The sequence below is a fragment of the Paroedura picta genome, chromosome 4 (genome assembly GCF_049243985.1).
Source record: "Paroedura picta isolate Pp20150507F chromosome 4, Ppicta_v3.0, whole genome shotgun sequence".
NCBI lineage: Eukaryota > Metazoa > Chordata > Lepidosauria > Squamata > Gekkonidae > Paroedura > Paroedura picta.
The window spans coordinates 41,011,469-41,031,713 of NC_135372.1; the positions used below are offsets into that span (position 1 = coordinate 41,011,469).

The window sequence follows — 20,245 nt, forward strand, 5'->3', positions numbered from 1 at the left end:
TCTGCCGTATGCATGTTTCAAAAGCATATATGAAGAATATCCTGCAGGGGGCACTGGAGGAGATTCAGATTTAGCATAGTTAGGCTAGGAACTTCCTGATATTTTTCAAACATCAGTGTCCTGATTGACTCCGGAGGCTTCCGGCTCATTTGAACATTCTCCTTCGCTGCTCGCCTCTTGAACAGACTGAATTGATGGATTACAGACTCTCTCCTCTTTCTATATAAAATGATTTATCTTCACAATAAAGCAGCTTGGTGCTCCGCCCTCTTGCATATTTAAACTTTGCCACATACATGACCAGATGCAGTCATCCTGAGACATCAGCACTTCCCTAAACAGGTGACACCCTTAGAGATTAAAAAAAAAAAACTTGAAGAATTTTGAAGAAATAGATGCACTTGTAAAATAATAATATGGTAATTATGGAAGGGGAAACCTGTTTTTCCTTTTGGTTGCTTTAATTAAATTATTTAATTGTTAGATTGCTTTAACTATTACATATCTCCCAGGGCTTACATTTTAAAGCTTTTAAATGAGGCTTCAAATTCAGTTATTTGATCGTTCACTGTTTTAATGCTGTCCACTCGTCCTGAATTTTCAGCGGACAATCGGGGAGGAGCCAACCTTAGAGGTTCATGCTGCCTCTGTCTGATTAAGACATCCCAATAAAATCTTTTCACACCGCCCTCTTCTGTCAGAGCCGACAAAGCCCACAACAGCCGTAAACTGTTTCAGCTTCACACGGAGAGTTTGAGCATGCTCGCCTCTGCTGGGCATGCTCAGTGATTACGTACTAGAAATCAGCAACAGAGCCGGAGAGGGTGGAATCCAGCAGGGCAGGAGTAGCCCAGCGTCGACCGGGTGAGGAAGAGGGAGAACTTGCTTTGGCGCCGCCGCGATTATAGGGGCAGAGCTGCCTTTGGAAAGGGAGATTCAGGGGGAAGCAGGACTGGAGAAAGGGGGAGGGGATCTCAGAGCTTTAAATGTGACTCTCGAGGAGACCTGCTTTGGGTCGCTTTTGGCTTTTTTTGTAAGGATGGGACGCTTGGTGCTTCTGCTAAATAAATGTGTCCGGGGTGGGGTTGGGGGTGTTTGCTGATTGGCTGCCAAGCGGTAGGGTTAACCTTTTCAAATTGAGATTCAAGCATTTGGGAAGTTTGTGCTCCAGCCACAGCCTTCTAACTGCAGGCTCTCCGGCTCCAGCCGGTCAGAAATCTGGTGCGATTTGCGAAGACTTGGCAGCCAAAAAATGAGACTTGTGCCTGAAATGGATCGCCCTTTAGCTCGGCTTCTGCTCGAACTCTTTACACGTTTGGAATCCGAAATGATTCGCGGTAACTCAGAGCTGCCAGTCTACTTCGAAATGCGTTCCAAGGTTGTTCAGTGGGGTTTACTCCCAGGAAAGCATCTTTAGGATTGCAATCTTGCAGGGCAATTTTATTTGTTGTTTATTTTATCCAGGATGCTTCTGTTTTGTCTGTTCAGGGCCCTTCTCAAGGCAGTTTACAATTAAAACCATGCAAAACTGTAAATCGTTGGGTTTAGATTGGAACAACTCTGCATAAGATCGCAGGGACTGTGTACTTGTGATTTAAGCCTTGCGTTGGTTGGGGATTGCAAAGACCAAGTACTGTTCTTGAAAGATGTCAACAAGTTCTTTGTGTCCTGGAATTTTCTTGTAAGGGTTTGGTATTAACTGAGGTCACTCCAAGCAAACTTATTTCCTGTTCCAGCCAGATTTCTGTCCATCTTTTTCCTGACTCCACACGACTGCTTCATGGCACCTCAGGAGAAGCTGCGAGGCCTTGTGGCCGCCACTATCACTCCAATGACTCAAAATGGGTAACAATTTCCTTGGTTTGTAAAAGGGAACTATGGTTTGGTGGTCCCACAAATTGTTTTTGTGTTCCATTAATTTGTGCTGTTAACTGAAATGTATTATTGTTTTATCATAGTGTGGTGGTTAAAAAGCAATGAACTCTAACCTGGAGAACCAAGTTTTTCCCCCCACTCCTCCACACATAGCCAGCTGAGTGTCCCTGGGCTAGTCACAGTTCTTTCAGAGCAGTTCTGTTAGAGTTCTCTCAGCCCCTGCTACTCATAGGGTGTATGTTGTGGGGAGATAAATGGGAAAGTATTTGTAAGCCACTTTGGGTATCTTTCAGGTAGTGAAAAGCAGAGTATAAAAAAAAAAAACCCAGGTCTTCTGATTATCATTTCCTTGGCTGTTCAGTCTTTTAGGAAGGAGAAAACAAAATCAAATGGGCTTCTGGGTGGCTATGGTCAATTCATGCGCTTTTGCATGTGGCCTTGAACTATAGAACTTGGCTCACTTATCTGAGTTACCTATTTGTGCTAATTCAGAAGAACAGTTTTTATACCCTGCTTTTCACTACCCAAAGGAATTTCCAAGTGGCTTACAATCATCTTCCTTTTTCCATAACAGACATGAGGTAGGTGGGACTGAGAGAGCTCTGAAAGAATGACTCTAACAGGACTGTGATTAGCTCAAGGTCACCCAGCTGGCTGCATGTGAAGGAGTGGGGAATCAAACCAAGCTTTCCAGCTTAGAGGCTCTTAACCACCACACCAAGTTAGCTTTCAAATGTGATGAATACCTTGTTCCTTCTTGGGCTACACACCAGTCTATCGAGTCAGGAATGCGAAACTAAATGGACCTTGATCTGCTCCTGCAATGTGCTTCGTAAGCAAGTACATACTTGGGGTTACTGAGCATTGATCATTTATCACTTGTGTGAAGGTATCTTGTAAAGGTAAAGGTATCCCCTTTGCAAGCACCGGATCATGTCTGACCTTTGGGGTGACGCCCTCTAGCGTTTTCATGGCAGACTCAATACGGGGTGGTTTGCCAGTGTCTTCCCCAGTCATTACCATTTACCCCCCAGCAAGCTGGGTACTCATTTTACTGACCTCGGAAGGATGGAAGGCTGAGTCAACCTTGAGCCGGCTGCTGGGATTGAACTCCCAGCCTCATGGGCAAAGCTTTCAGACTGTATGTCTGCTGCCTTACCACTCTGCGCCACAAGAGGCTCTTTTCTTTGTCTATTTTAAACCAATTAATAGGCCTTGGGAGTTCTTTGACAATAAACAAAGACAAGCAGACTATGTAGGAGTGAAGTCAGCCCATGTAGGTTGACCTTCGTATTTATAATAGATTTCTGCGCTCTAGACCTCTGTTTCCTGAAGTCTGGCTCAACACAAGAAATGGAAGTCATGAGTTGAACTGAGAAAAGTACAATCCAGTATTTGCTGGGAGGGAAGAACCATAAAGTTGTGTTGAAATAGCAGTGCTGTTGGCCATCCACACAATTATTGCTTCTTCTTTAGAGTAAAACTATCATTGCCCTCCATAACATGAGTCTCTTGATGCCCCCGTAAACAAATACATTCTGTCTTTATAGATTATCTAGGTTGCTTTAGTAAGCAAGGGGACAGACACAGGGATAAATATTACCTCAGAGTCGGAGAATGTGAAGCAATAATGCCTTGCCCTGCAGCTTCTTCTGTGCCTGTGTCATCACTCTTAAAAGAGGCAGAAAATCACAAAATCTCTGTGGGTCACGGGAGTGTCCCAAAGGGCATTGAAACAAGAGTCCCCCATACACACCCTTGGGTTGCTTGTAGCCCACTGTCAAGAGGCCCTGCTGTGGCTGGTTAGAAGACAGCTAGACAGAATGGGTATTCTGTCCCCTTGCAGATGGCAGAACTTTTTGGCTTCAGACATGGAACTTCATGGAACCACACTTTTATGTTGCTAAGGGTATTTACTCTGTAGCAAAGAGACATGTTACATGTTCATAGGCTACAGGTAGGTTAGAAGTGAGAGGTTGTGCCATGAGTTTTATGAAAAACTTGGCTTTAAGTAGATGTGAGATGGCAGACAGTGGGAAATTTAACAAAATATTTCCCGTAATCAAAGCACAATCTAGTCCAATTATTGATTCATCATAAAACTTCTAATCTGACCTTTCCCCACCTATACAAGTTCTTTGTATGAACAACAAAATGCCAAGATTTCCATATGCAATAATTTCTCCTGCCTCACGTTCTTTTCTTCTAGAGAAATCAACCTGTCCGTGATTGGCCAGTACGTGGACTATCTGATAAACGAACAAGGTGTGAAGAATGTATTTGGTAAGTGATATAGTCCTTTGTGACTTGTGCCCAACTTTCTAACTCTGCTCTGAAAACTGGTATGGATCCAAACATGCACAGCGATAGTCAAATAGACCAGTCGTATAATTAAAAAGGCAGCATTTCTGAGTTTCGCAACAACCAACTTTATAAAATAGCTGCTCAGTTTGTGTCTGGATTGAGGCAAAACCCCTTTGCATTTTAAGACTAAGTGACTACAATGTGTCAGGCTATTGGAAACAGAAGCCTTTCCAAAATAAGGCCTTGCTTTGAGAACTTTTGCTACCATAAGTTAGTTCAAGATGCCACAGGTAGCTACAGTCTTTGCATGCTCTGTAGCAATTAAAGTGGGGCTTATTGAATTGTCTGGTTAATTTCCTCCAAGAAACAGGGAAGACAGACCACAGGCAATTCAGGTCACATACTCAGCACAAACTTCATGGCCAATTCCTCTCTGAAGGCAAGCCTGGGAATTAAATGACTTAAGGGCCTCTAACAGAATTTTCCGCATCTTGGCTGAGTGCGGATTCTCAGGGGGAAGCCATGATTGTTGGTACAGTGGCACCATAAGGTTGTAGTGCATAAACATTCTGTTTTAAACAAGGACTCTCGCAGCATGGCTACATTTGCAAACAGTTCCTTTAAAGACTAAATCAGAAGACCGGTAAAGGTAGGAAAATGTCCATGTTGAGCTTTTTGCCGCTCACAATTGATCCTTTATTGCAATATACAACTCAGGCCATGCAGGAGTAGACTCCTGCTTCACTGAAGAAAGGGGAGTCTGGCGAAACAGGTTTACTAGAACTTTGTGTGGCCAGCAGTGTGACATCTGAAATAAGTTATTCATATTATCACTGTGTAACTTTTTGTGCATTGTTACTAAAAATTCTAAAAAACTGAATACAATATTTGTGTTAGAATGTTGATTGTATATGAATTTAACGTATAGAGCTTACATGCATGGTGATTTCTGGTCCATTGTGTTATCTGTTGTTACCCACCCTGAGCCAACTGGGAAGGGTGGGCTATAAAAATAAAATAATTATTATCTTGACACACTGTTGCAGCCTCCTGATCTTTTGCTGTCATCACCTGGATACGGGCCACCCTGCCAACCCAGGACTTAGACACAGGCTGTCCCTCCTATGGCAATGGGGCATGAAACAGGCCTCCCTGTTTTAAAACAGAGACATATTCCACATTCTTTATGTGTACTCAATTCTAAAACCTTTTGTTGCTGTTGTTAACAGTGAATGGCACAACGGGGGAAGGCCTGTCCTTGAGCATTCAGGAGAGGAAGCAGCTGGCAGAGGAATGGGTGGCCAAGGGGAAGGAAAAGTGAGTAATTCTGGGGAAAGGCAGCTATGTCTATGAAAAGTTATTGCTTACTGAAGCAAGGGCAGTTAGTCAGCAAATCTACATCCCCTATTGACTTCCTTTAGGGGCTTAAGAGGGAGGGAGTGGGGATGGGTTATCAGAATACTGCTGATGTTACAATACCCTAGGATATATTTGTCCACACTGCTCACAGGCAAAGAAGAGAGACAGTGTTTCTGTAATTCAACAACAAAGCCTTTATTGGCATATATAAAAGAGGTACAATAAACAGGAATGATATACAGAAGGTTCTACTGCAGCCTTAACTTTTTTTACTGTTCAGACTTTGCTAAACCCCAGAAGTGGTGCAATTGTGCAGAATATGATTGGGAAGCATAACTGTGTGCATGCCCACCCAGAGCCCCTCCCCTCCCTCCAGGCCCTTCATAGGCCATTTGGGGAGGGTGGGTCGACATGATCATATATGGTCACATCACCCGATAAATGTTTAACAAATTTTAAAAATATATACAAAATTAACTCCCACCCATTTGGAAAACCTTTCCAGGGCTGTCGAGAACCCCCCAAGACTTACAAAACCCTGGTTGAGAAAGCCTGCTCTACTGCAATACAAACAAAGTAGGCAAAAGCAGATATCACGCTTTAGAGTGAGATAGAGTACATTCAGTGTACCTCAATGCAAGTTTTAAAAACTTGGCAACTGATTCAGTTAAAACAGGATTTTGGAATGTCAAAAGAAACCAAATCTTAAATTCACCTGAATGCTGTTCTCTTTTAATGTTAAGAAATGTAGTTTGGATAGTAAAATAAAATGGACAGTGGGGGAAACATGTGAAATTGACTACATGAGGAGGAGGTTCTTACATGCTGCTTTTCTCTACCCAAAGGAGTCTCAAAGCGGCTTACAATCACTTTCCTTTCCTCTCCCCACAACAGACACCCTGTGAGGGAGGTGAGGCTGAGAGGGCCCTGATATTACTGCTCGGTCACAACAGCTTGATCAGTGCTGTGGTGAGCTCAAAGTCACCCAGCTGGCTGCATGTTGGGGAACAGGAATCAAACCCGGCTCCCCAGGTTAGAAGTCCGCACTCCTAACCACTACACCGAACTGGCTCTTAGTTCAGAGAGAACAAAGCCTATCTGAAAATGACCTCCTCAGGCAGGCAGTTTCGCAAGGTGAAACCCACAGCAGAGAATGCAAGTTTATGGGCTGTTGCCCATCTTACCTGGTTGCAGGCTGGCAACCTCAGAAGGTTTACCGCTTGGTCTTTTTTGGGTGTCTTTGGGCAATGAAACTCTGATCTGGGTTTAAGCTGCTCTGAGCACTGGATTGAGAGAAGAGAAGGATATAAATATTTTAAATAAATTAAATTATAATACGTCATTACATTGATGTGGAACTGACTCATCTGAAGTGTCCTTCATTGAGTATCATGGTAGTTTCTGGGAACCATCCAGAAAATGAGGTGGGAGAATATTTTCGTGTTCCCTTCTTTCCCCTTTCCCTGCCTACCTCCCTTGAAAACATGGACTAAATATTTCACAGCATTCTTTGCTTTGAGCTGCAGTTTAAGTGTTTGCCTCAATTGACATTTCCATATCAGCACAATAGAGATAATCCTCTTGTATTACACAGTGAAGATGTCCTAAGTGCATTGAGTCTTTATTGCAACACATCTGAATGACCTGGGAAGGGGTGGGGGCTTAGTACAATTTCTCAATTTTTTAAACTACTGAGAAACCCCTGAAACATTCTTCAGGCTTTGAGAAACCCCAGAAGTGACACAACCATGCAGAATATGATTGGGAAGCATAGCTGTGTCCACACCCTACTGGGCCCCTCCCCTTTGCTTTCCTTCCAAGCCCAATATTAGCCATTTGAGGAAGGGGACATCTTAACCATTGACCCTTAAAGTTAAAAGGGTGGCCCTGTCCGGGTGGCCCTGTCCGGGTGGTGTTCAGGTCAACAAAGCTGGGCGCATCCAGATTGGGCCGGCCCCTGGAGCGCCCGCCTCCAGGAGCCGGCCGCACCACCCGGACACCATGTGGGCCCTCCAGTGAGGAGGCCACATGCCCGGGAAAGCTGCGGCCTCGACGGGGGCGGGGATGGCTTCACTGTGGCCTGCAGAGCACACCCAGCGCCTCTTTGAGGAGCCGGATGTGCTCCGTGGACTGCGGGGAAGCCACGAGCTCGCCGGGGGGAGGGGGTGAGGGATGGCTTTCCTGCGGCCTGCAGAGCACACCTGGCGCCTCGAGGAGCCATGTGTGCTCTGTGGTCCATGAGAAAGCCGCGGGCTCGCCAGCAGCCAGGAGGGGGCCGGGGATCGTTTCAGGTGCGCTTGGTGCGCCAGGGGGAAGCGGCCATGGCCGGGGGGGGGGGAAGCTTTCAAAGTCCGTTCTTATGAACGGGCTTTGAAGCTAGTAATCATAAATTGTCATATCACCCAATAAATATTTAACAAATTTTAAAAATATGTAAAAAATAATTCACCCATCTGGGAAACCCTAGTTCAGTTATATCAGGGTTCTGGGTTGTCAAAAGAAACTGACTCTTACATTCATCCGAATTCAGTTCTCTTTTACAAAGCAGCAAGTTAAGAAACTTTGTTTGGATCGAGCAGTGGTCCCCAACCTTTTTATCACTGGGGACCGGTCAACCCTTGACAATTTTACTGAGGCCTGAGGGGGGTAGTCCTTTGCCGAGGAACGTCGCTGCCACCACCTGAGCCCCTGCTCCGCTTGCTTTCCTGCCGGCACCCCTGATTTCCCGCCGCCCGCAGTGGGTTGATGCCAGCAGCAGCTGCACAGTGCCACACCAAGGGGGAGCCCCAGCCATGGTGGCTGCTGGAGAGCACCAAAGGTGAGATGGCGGCAGAGTGGCAGGGCAGACCCCGAGGCAGCAGCCGGGGAGGAGGACGAGGAGGAGCCACGGCCCGGTACCGACTGATCCACGAACTGGTCTCCGGACTGGGAGTTGGGAACCACTGCTAATACAGCATTGTCCGCAGGGGCAAAGCATAGCTGTTGAAATCTCCCATATAGCACAGCACAAGGTAGAGCATTAGTTCTAGCTAGCGTAAGTGCTCTACACTGTTGCGGGATGGTTAGATGATAGAAATATGCAGCTAGGGACTGAGAACTTGGAGAGATCCCCAAGCTCATTGGAGAGCAGGTATTTCTAGCTTTACTGCTATGTTCCTGCAGTTCTATGTCTAGCAGTCTGCGTTCAGTTAAATCAAATGCATCCTTTTCAGGTATCAGGTACAGGGAGTCTGAAGAAATTCCTATAGATTTAATTTTCCCTCAGTGTCTCTTATCCATATACATTATTCATGTTCAGCTGGCATAAGGGAAATTAGACTGTCAGGGTCAGATCTGAAATACATGTGAAGCCAGAACTTGATAACAACCATGCTCTATTTTCCATCTTGGGCTACTCTTGGTTTGCTTAGAGCTGTTCTCATAGAGCAGTTCCCTCAGAGCTCTCTCAGCTCCACACTACTTCACAGGCTTTCTGTTGCCAGAAGAGGAAGGGAATGGTGCTTGTAAGACACTTTGGGACTCCTTCGAGTCGTGAAAAGCAGGATACCAAAGAAGCATTCTTCTTCCCCCTCCCCCCTGCGTAGTTTCAAAGGACTGCTTGTTCTTGGGATATGTAGCGGGAGGGATAGATTGTAGTGAAGAAAGGGATGGCTCCCTTCGCCCCTCCTCTTTCTTTTGCAGCCACCCTTTCTTGCAGTAGTACTTTTTAAAAAGAAGGAAATATGGTGACACTTGCTGTAGTTAGCCTTGATAATCAGGGAATTCCTGTGTCGTGTACACGCTGTCAGATGGAGGATGCAAAACGCATGTTGGCGCACAACGCGTCAGTCTTACTCCTTTCATCTCCTCTCTTTCCCAGCCCCAATATAAAAACTTAAAGCTGTTTTCCCTTTCTTGTAGGCTGGATCAAATCATCATTCACGTGGGGGCATTGAGTTTGCCAGAATCGAAGGGATTGGTGGGTGTGTTTGCTTTATTTTATTTTCGGTTCTTGTTGAGGCTGTATTTATCTCGAATGCAAGCTGCATTCTTCTATGGAGTAGGAGTTCTTTTCCACAGGGAGCAAAATAATGAAAGGAGGGGAGTGATCATGTCATTCACAGTGCCACGATCTGCATGCCTTTCAGCTGGTTTGCGTGATTCATCTCAATAGGTACCAGTTGTCTTAAATGGCTTATTTATTTATAAATTTATATGCCACCGTTCCCTGACAGGTCTTGTGGCAGTTCACATGATAAAACATTAAAATACAATAAAACCCCATAATTTACCCAATTAAATAATAAAACAACAAGGCAGCAGTGGTCACATTCTCTATATTCAGTTCTAACCCACCTTGTTCAGCTAGAGGCCACACCCTCTTCCAGTTAGAGTGGGAGCTGGTCTGATGGACCTTGGAATGCTGGGACTCTGCCCTGGCCTCAACCATATGCCTGGCGGAAGAGCCCTGCAGTTTTGCAGGCCATGTGGAAAGCTGGTAACTCCGGCAGGGCCCTCCGCTCTTCCTGGAGCTCATTCCACCAAGTTGGGGCCAGGACCGAAAAGGTCCTGTGCTTAACAAGTAAGGAAAAAAGCTAGCTTTGGACTCCTGGGAGAAAGGGTGGGACAGATTTCCTTTTTTGTTGTCTTGTTTGGATTTCTTTTTTATTTTCTAAGAGAGGAGACAAAAGATGGCCATATATAATAAAGGTGAGCTTTCTCTACCTTAATAGTGGCATAAAAAAGGCATAGATAAATGCAGTGGTAAGAAACTGCTGCTATAAAAATCCCCTCTTCTGTGTGACTGTTGCAGCCACAGTAGCGCTGTCCCCCTTGCATCACATAGTCTTACAGAGTGTAGCCAATTGATTCTTACAGAATGCTTTCCTTGATTTTTGTCAAACTCTTACAACTCTTTTTCAACCTTTTAACTGTGGAGGAACCCCTGAAATATATTTTTAGGCATTGAGGACCCCTGGAAGTGATGTCAGCTGGCCACGCTTCCTTGCCACACCCCCTAGAAGTGACAAAGCCATCCTCATCCTTCACCTTCCTTTGAATCCCTCCCCCCTCCCCCCTTTGTTACTACTATGGCGGCTTTGACTCATGTAGGCCAGAAAAAAGGGCAAGAGCTGGGAAGACAGACCGAATCCTCCATGCCACATGCCATGCCACAACTGACGACCCCCCTCCTTTGATTTTTATACCCCCGGCATACCTACCAAGCCCTCTGGGTGGAGGCAGCCAGTTTCCTAGCTTGTGGCCAAGTCCATTTAGGCAGGAGAGGAAAGACCACGGTTGGGAATCCCTGAGTTAAGCTGGGGGTCATATATAGGAAATAGATAATCTATTAATTAATCATGCAGAAACACCTATCTGTATAAAGAATAATACAAGAGTTTTTTTTTTGATGAAGTGTTCTGTGTTACTTAAATGCTTGCACATTCTCACATTTAGAAGTATTTAATTTAGCACAAGCTAATATTGCATCTGTTTTGTATTCCCTTCTTCTATGACTCACCTGACAATGATTGTCTGAATCAATACACTTGGCTGCCTATGACTCCTGATATGTCTCCCTTTCCAGGCAAAGCATGCTGCCGAAATAGGAGCAGATGGCATAGCTGTCATTGCCCCGTCCTTCTTCAAACAGGTGAACAAAGGTTAGTAAGCTCCTCATTGGCTGCTGGATCCCACTAGCTATTTTCCTCTTGCATCCCACTGTGTGGGTCTGTGTAGCTGGGGCTGCAGTGTTAAAGCAGCATGGATGTGTGCAGCTGTCAAGATGTATAGCCAGTTTCTGCTAAGTGCTGTGGAATTAATACTTCTTGTGGGATGTTGGAAGGAGCTTCAAAACCTACATTGCCAAACTGGAATTGCTGAGCATGCTGTGTGTATTCTATAAGGTGTGGGAAAGCTGCTATTTATTTATTTATTTGGAGATTCAGGTTTTCTTGGGGGGGGTCCATCATCTGCGCATGGAATTGGGGTCACTGTGGGTAGGTAGTTGTGAGTTTCTTGCATTGTGTAGGGGTTGGAGTAGATGTCCCTGGAGGTGCCTTCTGACTCCAAGACTCTGATTCTTTTTATCATATGGCATGTGTGCAATGTAGCCAGGAGATCCTCAGATTGTCTGGCTTTGCTGTTGCCTGCCCCCATGTCATGGCTCTGGTATTCTTCAGGGGTCACCCTTCCAGGTGCTAGCCAGGGCTGACCCCACTTAGCTTCTGAGATCTGATGGGATTGAGCTTGCCTGGGCTGAATATTGTATAACTAGTATCAAAGCCCATTTTAAAAATGGGCTTTGAAAGGGGCGTCAGGCAGGAGGGCGTGAGAGGGTGGCTGCTGCTCCTTTGGGCCCGCAAAACAGGCTAAAGGGAGTGGTAAGGACCCCCACCGGCGGTGACAGGGCTTTGTGTCCCGCAGGGAGGCTCCAAACTTCGCCCCTGGCTCCCTCCCAGCAGGAGCGTACCTGCAGGCCACAAAGCCCTGTCGCTGTCTCTCTCCTCATGGGCGACAACGGAGGCCGCACCCACAAGGCTTCTAGCAGGCAAGGAGGGAGGGTAGGAGCTGGAGGGGGAGGGCCAATCAGGGTGGATCTGGACGGACAGAGACCCTGGACAGTCTCCTCCCAGGAGGATGTTTCCCAAATATATAAGGGGAGCGAAATAGTGTTGAGGATGTGAGAGTCTTTGTGAGAGTCTTGGTTTTGACTTTGAAAAAAAACCCCAAGAAGCAGTTTTGGGCATGTATGATAAGATGTGCTGGAAGGGAGTGTGCAAGAAAAACCTCAAAAACCAGAAAGGTAGCTGAAGGAGGTTTTCAGTTCCCAAGGGGTAATCCTTCGCTGCCGTCTTTGTCCTTCCTCTCGAATGACAGGGAAAGCATAAAGCAGGTATGGTGGTCGTGACTGAGGCAGCTTGCTTAAACAGGCTGTGGGATTCAGGTCCCTGGGCTAGAACTTTGGTTTTGTGTGGGTGCAGAATCATGCAGCCTTGTAGGCAGGAAAGCAGAAGTTTCCAGTTACTTTCTTTGCTTCACCTCTCTTTTTCTCTCTTTAGATGGGCTTGTTGCCTTCTTGCGGGACGTTGCCTCTGAAGCTCCCAGCATCCCATTTTATTATTACCACATTCCTCCCCTGACTGGAATAAAAAGTAAGCCTTGCTTATCCATCTAAGAGATGGATTATTGCTCATTTCATCTAAGCAATTATTGCTTATTTCATCTAAGAGAAAAGCCTGGCTCAGGGTTTCCAAGCATGTTAACCTATGGCCACTTTGGGAAATTTGAAACCAGGTGTGCAATAATTTTGGACCGCTTCAGAGGTCATGGCTTCCACCAAATAATCCTGTTGAAAATTCTGCTGGACATCCCCCATGTGTCTCTGAGAGCCAACTTGTGGTTAAGTAGTGGTTAAGAGCAGCGGGCTCTAATCTGGAACACGGGGTTTGATTCCCCACTCCTCCACATGCAGCCAGCTGGGTGACCTTGGGCCAGGCACAGTTCTCTCTGAGCTCTCTCAGTCCCACCTCTCTCACAGTGAGAGAGTCTTTTGTGGGGAGAGGAAGGGAATGGTAATTGTAAGCCACTTTAGGACTCCTTTGGATAGTGAAAAGCGGGCTACCAAAAACACAGCCCTTCTTTTTCTGTCCACTGCTTCACTTTGCTATAGTTTGTGGAGTTTCTTCATTGGAACAATTAATTGTCTCTCGACCTATATTACCAATAATTCCATATTTCTTCATCATGGAAGGGCATTATTCCAACACAATCCTGGGCATTATTCCAACACAATTACTGCTCTGAAATCAGAGACTGATTGCAGTACACCATGGGTTAGAATGACAACCTGTACCATGCCCTGCTGCTGCCAGCATCATAAACAGCTTGGTAGAGAGCCAGCTTGGTGTAGTGGTTAGGAGTGTGGACTTCTAATCTGGTGAGCTGGGTTTGATTCCGCACTCCCGCACATCCAACCAGCTGGGTGACCTTGGACTGGCCACAGCACTGATAAATCTGTTCTGAGCAGTAATATCAGGGCTCTCGCAGCCTCACCTCCCTCACAGGGTGTCTGTTGTGGGGTGAGGAAAGGGAAGGCGACTGTAAGCTGCTTTGAGACTCTTTCTAGTAGAGAAAAGTGACATATAAGAACCAACTGCTTTTTCATAAATACTAAATCTAGTGTTAAAACTTGCCCAAGAAGACTTGAAAATCGGTGACTCACACGGCCGTGTTCTCTCTCTCTCTCTCTCTCTCTCTCTCTCTCTCTCTGCAGTTTGTGTTGAAGAGCTACTAGATGGGATGATAGAGCAGATCCCTACCTTTCAGGGCGTGAAGTTCAGTGACAAAGACCTCCTTGACTTTGGACGGTGTGTCAAGAAAAACAACCAAGGCCCGTTGGTGCTTCTGTATGGTGTGGATGAGGTAAGGGGTTTCTATTCCACAACTTCCCTGTTATAGAACTGTAAGGCAGCTACTTAAAGGACAAGTTCCAAAGCACTGGTTTGGAATCCACTGCTATGTGTCTGCAGGCAGAAGGATTTCTGCCTCTGGATTATGCCATTCTCATCATTCTCCTGCTACAGCCCCACACTTCCCCACCACAATTAAGGTGACATTTTGGGCTTCAGCGGGAAGGGGAAGGCAAGGAAGACACACTTTCATGGGTAGAAATCCTTCAAACTGTAGAAGCGCTTGAGTGGACCCAAGCCAATGGTACTGAGAGCCAGCTTGGTGCAGGGGTTAAGAGCAGCAGCCTCTAATATGGAGAACCAGGTTGGAGTCCCCACTCCATCATGTGCAACATGCTGGGTGACCTTGGGTCACAGTTCTCTCAGAGCTCTCTCAACCCCCACTACCTCACAGGGTGTCAGTTGTGGGGAGAGGAAGGGTAGGCAAGTGTAAGTCACTTTGAGACTCGTTTGAGTAGTAAAAACCGGGGTTAAAAAAACAGGTCTTTAGTAACTGGTTATTTGGACTGATTCCTGTTAGCAGCAGAGTTTAGGACCCACAGTCATGGGTTTAAACTTTATAGAATGATAGAGTTGGAAGAGACCTCCAGGGTCATCTAGTCTTAACCGTCTGTAGAATGAAGGAAATTCACAACTACCTGCCCAACCACAGTGACTCCAATTCCATGCCCAGATGATGCTCTCCGCCCCCCCCCCAAAAAAAACCCAGAATCTCTGGTCAGTTCTGGTCTGGAGGAAATTCGCTTTCTGACCCCCATAGTGGTGATCATTGTTTCCCTGGTCTGATCGTTTAGAATGATACCAGCTGGATATCAGGAAAATAATTTCACAGTCAGAGTAGTTCAGCAGTGAAATCAACTACTTAAGGAGGTGGTGAGCTCCCCCTCACTGGCAGTCTTTAAGCAGCAGCTGGACAGATACTCATCATCAATGCTTTACTGATCCTGCATTGAGCAAGAGGTTGGACTCAATGGCTGTGTGGCCCCTTTCCAGTTCTACGACTCTGTGATTGTATTAACTCCTGTTGTTACCTGCCCTGAACTATCTAGGAAGGGTGGGCTATAAAAATAAAGATTTGATTTATTATTTACTTGACAGCCTGTGCTAACCCTGGGAAACCTTGGGGAGCTTTAGCATACAGATGAATGACTGGGAGAAGAGCCTTTGGGTGGGAGCCCAAGCAACTGGTGGGGGTGGGAAAGGATAAATAGCTGCCATGGCAGAAGCGGGGAGGGAACCCTGAGTGTAGGAAGCACTGCACAGGCAAGCTGCCGGCCATCCCGCCCCTTCAGTCTCTGCATTTCCTCACCTCTTCTACATGTGGCAAGTCTTGCCATGATTGGTATATCTTTTTTCCTTCCCCTGAGGCTGAGAAAGGCTCTCCCACTGTTCTGCTGGCAAAATGAGCTGTGACTCACAAAAGCTTATGCTGCTGGAATGAATGCAGTCTTGTAAGGTGCCATGGGACTCCTGTTTTTATTATGGAAATTTAAGAGAAAAACACTTTCCCTCCCTAGCAACTCCTAAGCGCACTGATAATGGGAGCAGACGGGGCCGTTGGCAGGTCAGTCTCTCTTTCTGTCCTCTGTTTGTGGGATAAAAAATGCTGCTTTGGTTTGCTGGGTCGAATCCCCTGTGTTTCATTTGCCAAATCCTGTTTTGATTGTCCTGGAGTCTGCCTGACTGCAGATCTATTTTTGATTTTTTAAAAAATGCACATATAAATGCATATATAAAGCTTTACAGTACAGTACAGCATGAACCACAAATCTCCATAAAACAAGCTTGGAATTAATTTTTATATAGGAAAGCGTTGCATTTTTCAAATTTCATTGGACATTTGGCTACATAGCAGACAGGTTAGTTTATATAAATGAATACATTCTTAATTTTTTTTAGTCGTTTCTCTTTTTTTTGGGGGGGGTCTGTTCTTCTTCCAGGTTGAACAAAAAATTAACCTTGCTGTTATGGCATTGAGGACAAATTCATGAACATCTTTAGAAGGGAATTCTAGATGATCTAACAAGAATAACCCCCCCCCCTTTAGAGTATCTCTCTTTATACCTTTATATATACCTGTAGCGCTCATATTCCAGAACTGTGCTGCATTCATACACTCCCACCAGATCTGTATAAATTTTCCATTGGTGGCTCCACATACCCAGCCCATCCCCATTAGCTAATTTAGATAGAGATATGTACCACTGATATAGCATTCAAATGAAATTTTCTTTGGCAGAAAGGTTTCCTGAGAAATTTAAACACTGATGCCCAAAACTCTGAGCTTACTGGGGCTGTCGGGTCTTTTGTCCAGAGTTTTAGAAATATTTTCAACCACAGCATGTCTTTTCTGTCTACCCTTATCTGATAAACTGGAAACATTTCCTGTTGTCCCTCTTCTCCAGTAGCCCACCTTTGGGGTAAGGAACATTGTGGCTCAAGGATGTTTTGCATGTATCTGTTCATCAGGGTTCAGAGTTTCCCCTGAACTCTTCTGCCTGAACTGGCTTCAGGAAGATTAGTGTAAGAACTGCTCCTAAGTTAGTACCTACATTTCAGTCAGGTAGCCCAATCTGTTGCAAGCCCAGATGTTCAGACAGGGTTTAACTCTAGCTGAAGACACCCCAGGTATGTGCCAATACTGATGGGTAGAAATGATTTCCTCCCTTTTCAGACTACCCTATATTGCACAAACCATCTCACTTTAAAAAAAAAAGAAATGCTTCAAGGAGCACAGCAAGGCACACACACGTACACTGTGAACCTCTGTGTTGTGAGCTTTTGTTTGATTTAATTTAGTTTTTGATAGTTTTACACTTCACTCCTTCTATGCTGGAAGATGCACGTGGCCACATTTTTTTTTAAGCATCCATTTCTCCTCCTGCCCCCATCAAATCCAATGCGGATGGACGATCAGCACCACAGAAACAGCTAATGCTGAAGTGCAGTTGATGGGCTGCATAATTTGGATGGTGCGGGGATGTCTTAGGCAGAGAGCTCACCAGTGCAAAGATCCTGAAGGACGCACATTTCTTGTCAGCTACACGGAATATGCAGATTTTCCAGAGACTGTAATAACAGGGGTAGCACGTGAGGGGCTGGTTCTCTAGTGTCGGCTGAGATGAAGCCAGTGTGGTATACTGCTTATGAACAGAGGCTTCTCATCTGGAGAACCCGGTTTGGTTCCCCACTTGTGACTTGGGGCCAGTCACTGTTCTCTCAGAGCTCTTTCAGCCTCACCTACTTCATAGGGTGTCTGTTGTGGGGAGAGGAGGGGTAGGCGATTGTAAGCTGCATTGAGACTCCTTTGAGTAGTAAAACCCGGGGTACAATAAAACAGCTCTTCTTCTTTAGTAACTGGATGCTCAGACTTGAACGCCTGTGAGCAGGAGCAAATAAAGGGAAAATATGGGGGGTGTTATCTATTTAATTATCCACTCAGTATAGGGAGATAAGTTCAAAATTGCTGTCCTCGGTTGGTCTAATTTAACTGCTGTGAGAATGCCAATGCATCCCCTAACTGTGTTTTTCTGCCTGTATTTTGTTTGCAGCACATATAATTACCTGGGCAAGGCAAGTAACTTACTGCTGGAAGCTTTCAGCAACGGAGATCACTTCTTAGCACAAAAATATCAGGTATATAATGTTTATGTGTGAAGCTTATTATGACGGGGGCTTTGTTTTGCCTCTGATCGTGTGTTTGAAATGAATGTAAGACTCTGTCCCCATAGGACATAACTCCATAAATGTACCCCGATAAGCTAGGGGCAATCAGCTTGTGAAAACAGGCACATATCACTCACTGCAGATATAGTCAATCTGTGGTCCTCCAGACGTTCATGGACTACAATTCCCATGAGCCCCTGCCAGCATCATGGATTGTAGTCCATGAACATCAGGAGGACCACAGTTTGACTACCCTTGACTCACTGGATGAGAGCTGCCTGCTCTGGGCTGGTTGCCACAGGCACCTGTGCATTTTAAAACATTGAAAATCTGTTTCATGTGGAGTTGAAGGCACTAGATCCAGTTCTGTCTCCTTTGTGGGACTACTGAGATGCCAGCTTTTGAAAAAGGACATGCTTATCTAATGTTTCTCCCATCTCCTCTGTGGGATTAAAGAGATGGAACATATTGTAGTACAGCAATATAAATCTTCCTAAGTTGTTCTCTCTCCCTCTTTTTTTTTTTTTAGTTCTCTATTCAGGAATTCCTCGGCTTTGTGATTGCGCAAGGTAGGTGCTATTGTACATTTTCTTCTTCTTTGCCCTTTCTGCATGTCTCAAATATTATAATGCGGATTGGAATTCAGAAGCATTCCTTCAAATTCTTGGGTTTCCATCAACTAAGACACTTCCTGGTTAAAGATGTCCTGTTTGGGCTTCCGTCAAGTATTTCTTTTTATCCTTTTAAAGTTCCCCTTTAATATTTTCTTCTGGTTGCTGTTTTTTCCTCCTTTCTGGTTTTTTTTCTGACCCTTGTCCAACTGCATCTATTATTTGGTATCTCTGAAGCATTTAAACAGTGGTGCATCAGCTACATATTTAGCAACACTCTAAACATAAAAATGGCGTAAATTTCTTCAACCGTCAAGCTACTGTCTGTTCCAGTATGTTAAAAATAGCTTTGAAAAGAGATTTATTGCATCATGTATCCTTCTTCCACTTCTTTGGATAGCCCTCAGGTCAGGTGGTAGACTCATGGCTAGCTCTGCTTGACTGCTGGACATTCTGGCCCCACAGCCAGAGATGCTGTGTTGGTTTAGTGTCGGTCACCATCTCTCAGCCCCCTGCATGGTAATGATGCCCTACCTCGCGGATTGGTTGTTGGAATTACGAAGTACATGAAGCGTTTTCAGCACTGAAAAGCATTCCATAAAAGCAAAATTCATCTTGCCTCGAGAGCCAGTTTGGTGTAGTGGTTAGGAATGCGGACTTCTAATCTGGCATGCGGGTTAGATTCTGCACTCCTCCACCGCAGCACTGATAAAGCTGTTCTGACCGAGCAGTGATATCAGGGCGCTCTCAGCCTCACCCACCTCACAGGGTGTCTGTTGTGGGGAGAGGAAAGGGAAGGTGTCTGTAAGCCGCTTTGAGCCTCCTTCGGGTAGAGAAAAGCGGCATATAAGAACCAACTCTTCTTCTTCAGAAATGCCAAGTCAATGGAAGGAAAAGGGGATGGGGTTGCTGCTGCAGTAAAGAGTGTCAGAGTGTGAGCCATTTGGCCGCTGTCCCAACACGCCTTTCTGGCTCCCACTTGCATAGCGGGATGACGTAGCCTTTGTGTGTGACGATGAGGATATAGAGGAGGGAGTCGTATCATGAAGGAATTGTCTTTAATGACATCATGTTTGTGTTTATTTTTGGCTAGGCTTCGGTGTCGCACAGACCAAAGCAGTTATGACCTTGGTTTCAGGGATACCAATGGGCCCTCCGCGGCTTCCGCTGTCAAGTGCCTCTGAGGAATTCATTGCCAAAGTGAAAGCCAGATTGGAGAGCGTGAAGAACTGCCCATACAGTTAACATCAGTGTGGTCACAGCAGTGCGGTTCATGTGACTGGGTCATCCAGGATGGTTTGAAACGTCATTTGTGAGAGATGCACTGACCAAACAAGTTTCATGAAGGAATTTGTTCCCATTCTGGCCATTCCAATGTACGCCCTTTTAACCTCGGCTATAGGAAGAAAATCTGCAGCAGCGATTGTTGTAGCCCACCAGGGTTGAGACAGTTCTCTGGCAAAGAAACTAACATCTCTGAAGAAGCACCTTCAACTGTGAAATCCTAGAGTTCTTCCACAAAGTGGAAAGAGGGGGGGGGGTGCCATGAAGGTTGGATGGATCCTTTTATTTGAAAATGTTGTGCAATATAAATGTAATTAGATTTTGTAAGCCTTAATCTTGCTTTGTATTTACAAAGCTCCAATAAAAATGGACAGTCTCTTGACTTGTGCCTGGACTTGCAAGGCATGTTGTGTCTTCCTGAACATTTTAGGATCCAAGTACAACATCTGAGTTCTCAAAGATGATAAAAGGTAAAGGTATCCCCTGTGCAAGCACCGAGTCATGCCTGACCCTTGAGGTGACGCCCTCCAGTGTTTTATTGGCAGACTCAATACGGAGTGGTTTGCCATTCCCTTCCCCAGTCATTACTGTTTTACCCCCCCCCCCCAATCTGGGCACTCATTTTACCAACCTCGGAAGGATGGAAGGCTGAGTCAACCCTGAGGCAGCTGCTGGGATCAAACTCCCAGCCTCATG

The 20,245-nt window shown here is 45.5% G+C and overlaps 1 protein-coding gene across 8 annotated transcripts; it reads left to right on the forward strand.

Annotated features, from left to right (window-relative positions):
• The first annotated feature begins 710 nt into the window (after window positions 1-710).
• Window positions 711-19,931, forward strand: NPL (N-acetylneuraminate pyruvate lyase). 8 transcript variants are annotated; one of them, XM_077332604.1, is made up of 12 exons: window positions 713-864; window positions 1,737-1,845; window positions 4,085-4,158; window positions 5,409-5,496; window positions 9,439-9,496; window positions 11,105-11,180; window positions 12,579-12,671; window positions 13,793-13,941; window positions 15,506-15,552; window positions 17,540-17,624; window positions 18,184-18,223; window positions 19,359-19,931. In XM_077332604.1, exons 2-12 carry the CDS (start codon window positions 1,781-1,783, stop codon window positions 19,508-19,510), a joined length of 927 nt encoding a protein of 308 aa, XP_077188719.1. In that variant the 5' UTR covers window positions 713-864; window positions 1,737-1,780; the 3' UTR covers window positions 19,511-19,931. The 8 variants fall into 8 exon arrangements, with proteins under 8 accessions (XP_077188717.1, XP_077188719.1, XP_077188716.1 ...); XM_077332601.1 differs by having other exon boundaries at window positions 725-864; window positions 1,741-1,845; XM_077332605.1 differs by having other exon boundaries at window positions 774-864; window positions 1,687-1,845.
• The last annotated feature ends 314 nt before the right edge of the window (window positions 19,932-20,245 follow it).